The 13,803-nt window shown below is 35.8% G+C and overlaps 1 protein-coding gene across 1 annotated transcript; it reads right to left on the bottom strand.

The window, feature by feature from the left end:
• Positions 1-11,598: 11,598 nt before the first annotated feature.
• LOC109209787 (uncharacterized mitochondrial protein AtMg00810-like) lies at positions 11,599-12,579 on the bottom strand. The gene has a single exon (XM_019373125.1). It carries the CDS (start codon positions 12,577-12,579, stop codon positions 11,599-11,601), a length of 981 nt encoding a protein of 326 aa, XP_019228670.1.
• Between the last annotated feature and the right edge of the window lie 1,224 nt (positions 12,580-13,803).

The following is a 13,803-nucleotide window of genomic DNA, read 5'->3' as shown; positions in this document are numbered from 1 at the left end:
TCTTTAATTTATCGTAGAGAGTGGACTTCCCTCCGTTAGCTCATGTATTTAAACTGGTCCTCATTACATGGATGAAAGTACAGGACATTTCAGACAAGGAAAGGCTGATCACTTAACCGAAGAATCTTATGGTTAATTTTTTGTTATTTGGATTTCTGTATGTCTTCAGGTAACATGGTCAGTTATAGCCACTTCAACTCAGTTGCATCTACAAGAAAATAAGGCTATGACAGACATTTTAAAAATGTCGCCATAGATCACGTAAATGTTACAAAATGGTTAACCGACTTTTATTTTACACATAAAACAAATGTCGGGAATTTTCCGATATTTAAATTAGTGTCATAAAATAATTAGTGACATTTGTTTTACCACATATTGTCAAATGTCAATAAGATGTACTCTCGACTCATTTTGCTTGCGACATAAAACAGAAATGTCGGGAAATGTGTCTCATCAATAATTTTTCTGTTTTTGTTTTTTATATTAAAACAATATAATGAACTTTAAAATTCTTCATGATGAAATAACCATTTGATATTTCAGTACACCACAACACCACGAAAATGAAACAAATAGCCACTTCTGCATACTCTTTTTTTAAAGAACTACAAGCTGTAATTATCAAAATATTGTAATTAAGCAACGTAATAATACATAATTGTTCTCAAACAACTGTAAATTTTCTTTATACATCTCTAAAATAAGTTAAGAACGTCTATAGTGATAGAAAACTGATCAGAAAAGGATGAAGATTTATAAGTGAAAAATAGAGCAGAGAAAGAGGCAATTGACGTGAAAAAGAAATTGCTTGACTGATTGATTACAATGCTGCAACTGCAGTCTTTTTATAACATAAAAAACATAGCAAACTTAAGCTAAAAATTAGGAACTACCCCACAAAGTTTTCTCCTAAAAACTAGATAACAAAAACCATGTTAAACTACTTCCTAAGGACTAGGACAAACCTAAAAAAAAATAGGAGTTTTATTTACTAACACCCTCCCTTAAACTGAAAGCTTTCGAGCTTCAGTTTATTCTTCAATTTCTTGAGTTCTTCCATGGTGCAAAGTCCCAGCAATCTTCTCAAATTTTGGAAAGAAAGTAACTTGAGAGGTTTAGTGAAAATATCCGCCAACTGGTCTTCACTCCGGCAATATGTTAGCTCTATTGTTCCTTCATTGTTGAGATCTTGTACGAAATAGTACTTCACGTCAATGTGTTTGCTTCTTCCATGTAGCACCGAATTCTTTGACAACTTGATGGCAGAGTTGTTGTCACAGAAAATTGTAGTTGCTTTTTCTTGTTTGAATTTCAGTTCTTCAAGAATTCTCCTTAACGAAACAGCTTGACAAGCACAAGTTGTAGCAACAACAAATTCAGCTTCGGTACTTGACAAAGTGACAATTGATTACTTCTTAGAAGACCACGAAACAGCCCCCGTACCTAACATAAAAACATAACCTGAAGTGCTCCTTCTATCGTCTTGATCACCTGCATAATCACTGTCAGTAAAACCAATCAAATCAGATTTTTCACCCTTCTTGTAGAACAAAACAAAATCCTTAGTTCCCTGTAAGTAGCGAAGGATTCTCTTAGCAGCTAGCAGGTGAATTTCAGTTGGGCTCTTCATGTATCTGCTTATGAGACTTACAACATACATGATGCCGGGCCTTGTAGCAGTAAGATACATCAAACTACCTACAATTTGCTTGTAGAATGTGTTGTCCACCTTCTTTCCGCTTCCAACTTTGCATAGCTTCAAGCCAAACTCAACTAGAGTGTTGGCGGGATTGCAATTATGCATCTTGAACCTGTCCAAAATTTCTCGCACATACTTTCTTTTGGGAAACAAATATTCCATCATCAGATTGTACTACTTCTAATCCAAGAAAGTAATGCATCTTACCAAGATCGGACATTTCAAACTCATCCATCATAGACTTCTTGAAATCGGCAAACATGATACTATCATTCCCAGTAAATATAAGATCATCGACATATAAACACACAGTGAGTATTTTTCCAAATTCTCCAGTTTTAACAAAAAGAGAGTGTTCATATGGACATTTCAGAAAACCAACTTTTAGAAAGTATGCCTCAATACGACTATACCAAGCTCGCGGAGCTTGTTTTAGTCCGTAAAGAGCCTTTTTCAACTTGTACACCTTATGCTCATCAATTTTTATATAACCATGAGGTTGTTCTACAAATACCTGTTCTTCCAAGTGCCCATACAAAAATGCCGATTTGACATCTAATTGGAAAATAGGCCAAGAATTCTGTGCCGCTAATGCAATCACCAATCTGATTGTATCGTGTCTTGCAACCGGAGCAAATACTTCTGTGTAGTCAATTCCATATTCTTGTTTGTATCCTTTAGCCACTAAGTGTGCCTTATACTTGTCAACTTCACCATCTTCTTTCAGCTTTGTCTTGAATACCCACTTCACACCAATAGTTTTGTGCCCTTTTGGAAGATCTTATAGCTCCCAGGTGCCATTTCTTTCAATAGCATCAATTTCGTCATCCATAGCTTTCCTCCATTTATCCTCTTTGATAGCATTTTCAAAAGTTGTAGGATCACTATCTGCAAACAATGCAAAGTAGGAAAAATCATCTNTATATATATTAAAATTAAACCATACCGACCAAAGTTGATCGGTAAAGTTGAAATCTGGGTAATCCTTGTTCATTAACCGACCAACTTTGGTCGGTAATTTTTAATTTTTAATTTTTTTGAAACTTTAGCGACCAACATTGGTCGCTAATCAGCAGAAAATTATTTTTTTAATTAAAATCGACCAACTTTGGTCGGTTTTCCTGGGTTTAATTTTGCATAAAATAGTTGTTTTGGCAGCTACACCGCCTGCCAGCATACCAAAATCCCTAAATAACAACAACAACAACAACAACACAATTCATAGTGTATATATATATATATATATATATATATATATAGACACACACGCACGCTTCGTAGTACTACTTAACTGCTTATATAGCATGTTAGAGTATATTTTAGTCTATTCATCCCTTGTATTACAAAAGTATTAACGACTTACATTTATATTATTTACATAGTAAATACAAAAGTGATTTTTAATTTTGATCATTGTTGACCTGAAATGAGACCAACTTTGGTCGCTAATTATACATAAATTTAAACTAGCGACCAAAGTTGGTCGCTAAAAGTAAATCAGATTTATTTATATTTTATATAATATTTAAAATAATAAGATAATTGGTAAACGTTAGAACTGGGTCCCAGATTAGCGACCAAAGTTGGTCTCCATTTCTTTAAGCGACCAGCTTTGGTCGCTAACTTTGAATTATATTTATTTATATTTTATAATTTTTTTTAAATAAATATATAATTATTAAAATTTTATAACTTGGTCCCATTTTAGCGACCAACGTTGGTCGTTAACTTCTTACCCTTTATTTAACGACTTATATATATTTATATTTTGTAATTTTTTTAAAATAATAATATAATTACTAAAATTTTATAGGTGGGTCCCATTTTAGGGACCAAAGATGGTCACTAATCTCAGTTTACCTTTGACCAAGTAAGTCTGACCAGTCCGGTCAACATTTTGACGAAATTTGCGACCAAGTAGCGACCAACCTTGGTCGCTAATTTATTTCAAATATTTATTTTATTACTTTCGCTAATTTAGCGACCAACTTTGGTCGCTTTTTGTGACGGCTTTTTTTTGATCGTTTTTTTCCGGAATATTAGTTGTGAAGTTTGAAGTCGATGGAAATATCATGGTGTTATGGTGTCAGGAGTCTAGAGATTGATGCTTCGAATCTAGAGTCGTTTACATACATTGGACCTGATCTACTAGTGGTGCCATTTCAGAATGTTCACGAGTTATTTGAACTAACAATTGGACGACAATATTGTTGTTCTTTTATTTTTAATGGTGACAAGCACACAAGATATTCTTCTAAGCAGTGGCGAAGCCAGGAAATTCAATTGCCAGTGGGCTATGCAAGGATGTTCAAAGTCTATTTTTAATCGATAACAAGTACTAATATTTTACTTATACATTTTCAATGAATGCTCCTACATCCAAGTAAAAAGATATTTCACTCAGTTATGCATTTGAAATCTTATTTGCTGGATACTGTTTATAGTTGAATAAATTAATCTCAGATTACTCCATGTACTTAATTGGTAAAGATAAATGTACTGATCGGAAGTAAGGTTCCTGGAAATATGTAGACTATGATTATGTTCCGTCCTACTATATTTATTGACACGATAGAGGCCATTCTAAAAATCGTTTTAACTTGTATACACAGACTTGTAATGAATTTTAATATTATCAGGTCACCATATCTCGGTGATATTGGGTGTTTATTAGTGAAGATATAGTTGTAGAAATTACTACAATTTGAAATGTCTCCCGAAATTTCATGATTTGTTTAAAACATGTTACACAAGTAAACACAACAAATAACATGAAGTTGCATGGAAGCTTCCAAGCAGTCCTAACATAAATCAAATGAAGACTTTTGCAGTTCCTTCATATTTTGTTGAATCACATGTCCTAGCGGTTAAGGATGGAATTGTTAGACTTGTAGCGGATAGTGTATGTATTAAGTTGGCTGGAATTGGTGTCTGGTAGCTTCACTTCCCCACATAATCCTGTAATCAAAAGTGTTTCTAGGTATGCCAGTTTGTCTATCCAACTGGGAATAGAAGTTGCACCTACCCGAACAGCTAAATACCACAAATGGATTAGCAGTTTTATTTCTGTTAGAAAGTTATCCCAGAAGTTGACGCACTCCAAATCTAGCACTTTAACAAGTCTGAAGCATAAAAGGAATGAGAGAGATTTTCCCATCGGCTCTGTGCCATTGGTTGCTTTGAGTAGTTGGTTGCTTTGAGTAGTAGAGAGCGAACAGGGACGCTCATAGAAAACTGATCAGAAAAGGATGAAGATTTATAAGTGAAAAATTGAGCAGAGAAAGAGGCAATAGACGTGAAAAAGAAATTGCTTGACTGATTGACTACAATGCTGCAACTGCAGTCTTTTTATAACAAAAAAAACATAGCAAACTTAAGCTAAAAATTAGGAACTACCCCACAAAGTTTTCTCCTAAAAACTAGATAACAAAAACCACGTTAAACTACTTCCTAAGGACTAGGACAAACCTAAAAAGTAGGAGTTTTATTACTAACACCTTCCTTAAACTGAAAGCTTTCGAGCTTCAGTTTATCTTCAATTTCTTGAGTTCTTCCATGGTGCAAAGTCCCAGCAATCTTCTCAAATTTTGGAAAGAAAGTAACTTGAGAGGTTTAGTGAAAATATCCGCCAACTGGTCTTCACTCCGGCAATATGTTAGCTCTATTGTTCCTTCATTGTNCGATTTGACATCTAATTGGAAAATAGGCCAAGAATTATGTGCCGCTAATGCAATCACTAATCTGATTGTATCGTGTCTTGCAAACCGGAGCAAATACTTCTGTGTAGTCAATTCCATATTCTTGTTTGTATCCTTTAGCCACTAAGCGTGCCTTATACTTGTCAACTTCACCATCTTCTTTCAGCTTTGTCTTGAATACCCACTTCACACCAATAGTTTGTGCCCTTTTGGAAGATCTGATAGCTCCCAGGTGCCATTTCTTTCAATAGCATCAATTTCGTCATCCATAGCTTTCCTCCATTTATCCTCTTTGATAGCATTTTCAAAAGTTGTAGGATCACTATCTGCAAACAATGCAAAGTAGGAAAAATCATCTTCATTTACATCAATTCCTGTTACCTCATAATCCATCATCCACACGGGCCTTTTGCGAGCACGACGAAGAGACTAATCTAGTGCATCAATTTCTTCCAAAGCTGAGGGTGAAATTTCAGCAGCTGCTGGATTAGAATTTTCAAAATTTTCGGGTATTGTTGCTGCTTCTTCGACTTCATTATCAATTAAGATTGGAATAGACTGCTGCATATTCCAATTCCAAAAGTTTTCTTCATCAAAAATAACATCTCTGCTGGTCACAATCTTCTTTGTCAATGGATTGAACAACTTGCACGCCTTGGATGCCTCGCTAACACCAAGAAAGGCACACTTCTCGCTTTTGTCATCAAGCTTCTTCCTCTTCTCGCCTGGGATATGTGCATAGCCAACGCAACCAAAAATTTTAAAATGATCTACAGCAGGTTTCCTTCCACTCCAAGCCTCCTCTGGAGTCATGTTTTGAACAGCAAATGTTGGACTTCTATTCAAAATATGAATATTCCAATTTACTGCTTATGGCCAAAATGTCTTTGGAACTTTTCCTCGAGCTAGCAAGCTTCGAACCATGTTGAGAATGGTTCTATTCTTTCTCTCCGATACACCATTTTGTTGTGGTGTATACGCCGTTGTGAGCTCTTTTCGAATGCCATGAGTCCCACAAAATTCTTCAAATGCCTTAGAGCAATATTCGCCTCCACGGTCTGTTCGGAAGCTCTTGATGGTCTTTCATGTCTCATTCTCCACATTAGCTTTGAAGCTTTTAAATACATTAAAAGCCTCTGATTTTTCCCGCAGAAAATACATCGAAGTCTTTCTAGAATAATCGTCAATGAAGGTAATAAAATACCTTTTGCCTCCATTAGAGATTGGTCTTATTGGCCCACATATGTCAGAGTGAACCAACTCCAAAACATTCTTTGCTCGCCATGATTTGCCTTTCGGGAATTGAGATCGGTGTTGTTTGCCAACAACACATTGTTCAAAAATTTGAGAAGGAGCAGTAATTTGAGGAAGACCTGTGACCATGTTCTTCTAAAGTGTCTTCAATCCTCCAAAACTCAAATGACCATAACGAAAATGCCACAACCATGAGGGATCCTTCACTTCCGTCATCAAAAAAGAGGTAACAAAACAATAAGGAAGGCAATAACCTCAACTAAGGCATATAAGGTCCAATAACGAATAAGAGGTACAATAAGTGCTAACAGCGTCAAATAGAGCATGTAAGAGTAGACTAACAACGAGATATCACATGTTATGACAATTCAATTAAAGGCATGGGAAGAGACTAGACACTNCCATTCTTGGTTTTGATCTTGATGTCACCTTTTCCCGTTGCATCCACAGTAGGACAATCACCAAAACTAACTTTAGAACGGAAGCCTTCATTTAAGTAAGAAAAGCAAGATTTACTTCCAGTCATGTGATTAGTGCAGCCTGTGTCTAAATACCAAACATCTCGCTCGGTTTCCTTCTCTACTTGAATTGCCATCAACAAGGTCTCACCTTCCTTGTTCTCCGCGTAATTGGACTTCTCTTCCTTTTCTTTGTCATTAGGCAGCCTAGTATAACATTCAGATGCGTAATGACCAAATTTATGACATCTATAGCACTCTATCTTGGATTTGTCATAATCTCGACCTCTGTCTTTTCCTTGAGATTGATCATTATTTGCTTTGAAATTCCTACAGGAATCTCTACCTCCATGATCTCCTCTTCTTCTGCCCGACCTCTACCTCTACCCCTTCCTCTGGAATTGGAAGAAGAAATAAAAGTAGAAGCCTTCAAAGCCTGCTCATCGGAAGTTGAACTACGGTTCGTCTTCTGCTCATGCACCAATAAGGAGCTCTGCAATTCGTCAAGTGATAAGACATCTATGTCTTTTGACTCCTCAATGGAGCAAACGACATAATCATACTTTGGTGTCAGAGAGCGCAATATCTTTCCACTATTACGAAGTTGTCCATGTTCTCACCATGGAAGCGCATCTTGTTGCATATCTCCATGGTTCTAGCACAGTAGTTGGTTACGGATTCTCCTTCCTTCATCTGCAAGGTTTCAAAGTCCCTCCTCAAGGCTTGAAGCTGTGCTCGCTTCACTCTTGTAGAGCCTTGATACTTTTTCTTCATGGAACCCCATATATCCTTGGAAGTTTCTTTGCAAAGAATGGTTTCCAAGATGGGATGCTCAATAGCCTGAAAGAGATAATTTTTTGCCTTTAAATCTTTCAACTTTCTTGCTTCAAACTCAGTCTTTTGAGCATCCGTCAAAGTTTCGCCTACTACTGGTGCTTTAATGCCGTCTTCAACAATTGGCCAATACTCTTTTGACCGTAGGAAATTCTCCATCAGCATACTCCACTGGTCATAGTGACCATCAAAACGGGGAATAGTTGCTTGCACAAAATTGCTCTCTGAAGCCATAGATGAAGAACAATTTTTTTTGTTTTTGGGTAAACACTCTCTCTCACAGGTTTATCTTTTTTCTGGATCTAACCTTGCTCTAGATACCATTGATAGAAAACTGATCAGAAAAGGATGAAGATTTATAAGTGAAAAATAGAGCAGAGAAAGAGGCAATAGACGTGAAAAAGAAATTGCTTGACTGATTGACTACAATGCTGCAACTGTAGTCTTTTTATAACAGAAAAAATATAGCAAACTTAAGCTAAAAATTAGGAACTAGCCCACAAAGTTTTCTCCTAAAAACTAGATAACAAAAACCACATTAAACTACTTCCTAAGGACTAGGACAAACCTAAAAAAAATAGGAGTTTTATTTACTAACATATAGTCCAGGAAAATAATAATCGGCAATAGGGCCAAGATCTTTCTCTAAACTTAGTTTCAAGCATTTTTAATCTTGCCCATGCCATCTCCAAAGATAGTGTTGGAGAATATTACTCAAAACCAAATCTTCCATAATAACTGACTTTCCGTCATAACACTGGAACATCGAAAGGAGTTCTTTATTGATCGGCTAGCTAGAAGCCTTCCTTGAAACAAATCGTCACCCAAGTTGTGTATACACTACCATAACCTATGTCATTGATCTATAAATCCAAACTTGTTGAACTTATACCTTGTTAAAATATAAAGAAACAAAAAGATAAGTAATACCCCTTTTGAGAAAAATGATAGCTAACAAGTTGATAATAATACTAAAATTCATAATACCTTGTTGATGTCCTTTCCCAATTTCATATTTTCTTGACTTCTGCAAATGGAAATCTGGATGTTTCCAAAGAATACCAAATCAATCGTGAGAAAGGGTTGAGAAAAGGTGAGAGGCGGTTAGGGTTTTGAGAGAAACGAATTAGAGTGTGGCATTTATTAAGAGTTCCTAATTTGTTTTTCAGTAAAGTCTTAAAATTTCCTTAATATCCGTCTATCAAATTTAAGTTACAAATGCAGTAAATTTTTCATTTTTAGTTCAAAATGTCACTAAATTGTACTTTATTGTGATTTAAGATCGAAATCAAAATTATTACTATGTTTTTATCGTATTTTACACTATTCTGTCGTTATTGTTATGTCGATATTTTAAACAACCTTTTTGTCGACCATATTTACTATCACTAATTAAATATAAAAATGACTTTTTTTTCTTCTACAATGAACGATTTAACAATTAAAAAATATAGTAAAATTTCCAACATCAGATGTAAATATTGTTAGTTACCAATTACTAATATGATATTTAAATTGTAAGTCATAATTTTTTCAACATTTTGTATTAAATGTTGTTGTTTTTACAATACTTTATATCAAATGTTTTTTTTACGATATTTTGTATCAAATATCATTATTTTTATGACATTTATTCATAAATGTCGAGAAATTCATTTTTTTTTTGACATTTATTTCAAATATCACTAAATAAATTTCGTCGTATCCTCACTTTCTTGTAGTTCATCTAAAATTTGATGCCATAGAAGTTTTTGCTCTTTATTTCGATTGTTCTTTTAAAATTAGTAAAAGTGGACATCTGATTCTTTAGTTCTCTTAATATTTGTACATCTGATACTCCCTTACTAGCATTAGAAGTATAGGTGTCTAACGGGTGGGCCGGGTCGGGCTAGGTAAGGAAATTTAGTAACCGTATGGGTTGTGGTCCGGGCCGGTTACGGGTTGGGGCATACCGGGTTTAATGGGTTCGGGTTCATCCGGGTAAAAATTGAACCATAAGGGTTACGGGTACAAGGGGCCGGGCCGGGTTAGTGTAATTTTTAATTTTTTTTTTTTGGTAATTTGTATAACTATTGTAAGTTATATTAATATAAAGTAAAAATATAAAGAATACAATGAAGATGGGAAAAAATTGCACTTATAAATTGCAAGTGTTACATTTATTTCTAAATTCAAACTTACAAATTGAAAGGTTTACATTTAACAACAAGTAAATTAACCAAAAAAGAGTAAATTCAAAGGTTTTGCATTGCCTTAGTAAGTTCGTCATAATCAATATGAACTGAGTGGCCTTCTTCTGTAGTGTTAAATTCGGATGGGTTACCATGTGTTAATATATCTCCAAGTTCCTCGTCTTCTGGGCTATCAACATCTTCACGTCCGTGATTTCTTCGTTCCGATCTAATCCAATCTCTGAAACATACTAAAACTTCCAAAGCATTGCTTCCCAATGAGTGACGGGTGTCTCCAAGTTGTTGTCTTGCTTGGCTAAATGCACTCTCTGATGCAACAGTTGAAATTGGCACATTCAGCACGTCCCGAGCCATAGCGGAAAGAACAGAAAATTGCTTTCCATTCTCATGCCACCATCCCAACGGTGAAAATTCCTTTGTGCGAGGCTCTTTTTGCTTCTGCAAGTAGAATTGAAGTTCATCAATGTTCCTGCTACTGGTTTGAGTGTTAGAAAATGTAGAAAAAATATTAAAACTATCAAGGCCTTCTTCATCATCCACAGTAGTAGAAGTGGTACAGTGCATAGTGGGATTAACATTGCCTACATTAAGAGCATCATCATCAATTATATTTGCATAAAAATTATATAATTTTTGTAAAGAATCATTTAGCTTGTTCATACAAACATATATATCTGGGGTTTCAGTTGGTCCAATCTCCATATAAGTATATAAAGCATTCATTAATTGGTGACAATTAGACATCTTAATAGAAGGATTTAAAACAGCACCAATTAAGTAAATCGGAGGAATTGGAAAGAAATATTTTTTGAATTTTGCTTGCATTTTTTCAACAACATCCNAGCCTGAAAGAGATAATTTTTTGCCTTTAAATCTTTCAACTTTCTTGCTTCAAACTCAGTCTTTTGAGCATCCGTCAAAGTTTCGCCTACTGCTGGTGCTTTAATGTCGTCTTCAACAATTGGCCAATACTCTTTTGACCGTAGGAAATTCTCCATCAGCATACTCCAGTGGTCATAGTGACCATCAAAACGGGGAATAGCTGCTTGCACAAAATTGCTCTCTGAAGCCATAGATGAAGAACAATTTTTTTGTTTGTGGGTAAACTCTCTCTCTCACAGGTTTATCTTTTTTCTGGATCTAACCTTGCTCTAGATACCACTGATAGAAAACTGATCAGAAAAGGATGAAGATTTATAAGTGAAAAATTGAGCAGAGAAAGAGGCAATAGACGTGAAAAAGAAATTGCTTGACTGATTGACTACAATGCTGCAACTGCAGTCTTTTATAACAGAAAAAACATAGCAAACTTAAGCCAAAAATTAGGAACTACCCCACAAAGTTTTCTCCTAAAAACTAGACAAAAACCACGTTAAACTACTTCCTAAGGACTAGGACAAACCTAAAAAGTAGGAGTTTTATTTACTAACACCCTCCCTTAAACTGAAAGCTTTCGAGCTTCAGTTTATCTTCAATTTCTTGAGTTCTTCCATGGTGCAAAGTCCCAGCAATCTTCTCAAATTTTGGAAAGAAAGTAACTTGAGAGGTTTAGTGAAAATATCCGCCAACTGGTCTTCACTCCGGCAATATGTTAGCTCTATTGTTCCTTCATTGTTGAGATCTCGTAAGAAATAGTACTTCACGTCAATGTGTTTGCTTCTTCCATGTAGCACCAGATTCTTTGACAACTTGATGGCAGAGTTGTTGTCACAGAAAATTGTAGTTGCTTTTTCTTGTTTGAATTTCAATTCTTCAAGAATTCTCCTTAACCAAACAGCTTGACAAGCACAAGTTGTAGCAGCAACAAATTCAGCTTCGGTACTTGACAAAGTGACAATTGATTGCTTCTTAGAAGACCGCGAAACAGCCCCCGTACCTAACATAAAAACATAACCTGAAGTGCTCCTTCTGTCGTCTTGATCTCCTGCATAATCACTGTCAGTAAAACCAATCAAATCAGATTTTTCACCCTTCTTGTAGAACAAAACAAAATCCTTAGTTCCCTGTAAGTAGCGAAGGATTCTCTTAGCAGCTAGCAGGTGAATTTCAGTTGGGCTTTCCATGTATCTGCTTATGAGACTTACAACATACATGATGTCGGGCCTTGTAGCAGTAAGATACATCAAACTACCTACAATTTGCTTGTAGAATGTGCTGTCCACCTTCTTTCCGCTTCCAACTTTGCATAGCTTCAAGCCAAACTCAACTGGAGTGTTGGCGGGATTGCAATTATGCATCTTGAACCTGTCCAAAATTTCTCGCACATACTTCTTTTGGGAAACAAATATTCCATTATCAGATTGTACTACTTCTAATCCAAGAAAGTAATGCATTTTACCAAGATCGGACATTTCAAACTCATCCATCATAGACTTCTTGAAATCGGCAAACATGATACTATCATTCCCAGTAAACATAAGATCATCGACATAAAAACACATAATGAGTATTTTTCCAGATTCTCCAGTTTTAACAAAAAGAGAGTGTTCATATGGACATTTCAGAAAACCAACTTTTAGAAAGTATGCCTTAATACGACTATACCAAGCTCGCAGAGCTTGTTTTAGTCCGTAAAGAGCCTTTTTCAACTTGTACACCTTATGCTCACTTCCAATTTTTATAACCAGGAGGTTGTTCTACAAATACCTGTTCTTCCAAGTGCCCATACAAAAATGCCGATTTGACATCTAATTGGAAAATAGGCCAAGAATTCTGTACCGCTAATGCAATCACCAATCTGATTGTATCGTGTCTTGCAACCGGAGCAAATACTTCTGTGTAGTCAATTCCATATTCTTGTTTGTATCCTTTAGCCACTAAGCGTGCCTTATACTTGTCAACTTCCCCATCTTCTTTTAGCTTTGTCTTGAATACCCACTTCACACCAATAGTTTTGTGCCCTTTTGGAAGATCTGATAGCTCCCAGGTGCCATTTCTTTCAATAGCATCAATTTCATCATCCATAGCTTTCCTCCATTTATCCTCTTTGATAGCATTTTCAAAAGTTGTAGGATCACTATCTGCAAACAATGCAAAGTAGGAAAAATCATCTTCATTTACATCAATTCCTGTTACCTCACAATCCATCATCCACCCGGGTCTTTTGCGAGCACGACGAAGAGACTCATCTGGTGCATCAATTTCTTCCAAAGCTGAGGGTGAAATTTCAGCAGCTGCTGGATTAGAATTTTCAGAATTTTCGGGTATTGTTGCTGCTTCTTCGACTTCATTATCAGTTAAGATTGGAATAGACTGCTGCATATTCCAATCCCAAGAGTTTTCTTCATCAAAAATAACATCTCTGCTGGTCACAACCTTCTTTGTCAATGGATTGAACAACTTGTACGCCTTGGATGCCTCGCTAACACCAAGAAAGACACACTTCTCGCTTTTGTCATCAAGCTTCTTCCTCTTCTCGTCTGGGATATGTGCATAGCCAATGCAACCAAAAATTTTAAAATGATCTACAGCAGGTTTCCTTCCACTCCAAGCCTCCTCTGGAGTCATGTTTTGAATAGCAAATGTTGGACTTCTATTCAAAATATGAATACTCCAATTTACTGCTTCTGGCCAGAATGTCTTTGGAACTTTTCCTCGAGCTAGCAAGCTTCGAACCATGTTGAGAATGGTTCTATTCTTCCTCTCCGATACACCATTTTGTTATG

The sequence above is a fragment of the Nicotiana attenuata genome, unplaced genomic scaffold (assembly GCF_001879085.1).
Source record: "Nicotiana attenuata strain UT unplaced genomic scaffold, NIATTr2, whole genome shotgun sequence".
In the NCBI taxonomy this organism is placed as follows: domain Eukaryota; kingdom Viridiplantae; phylum Streptophyta; class Magnoliopsida; order Solanales; family Solanaceae; genus Nicotiana; species Nicotiana attenuata.
Note: the sequence above shows the minus strand (reverse complement) of the source record. Positions and strands in the feature narration are given on the sequence as shown.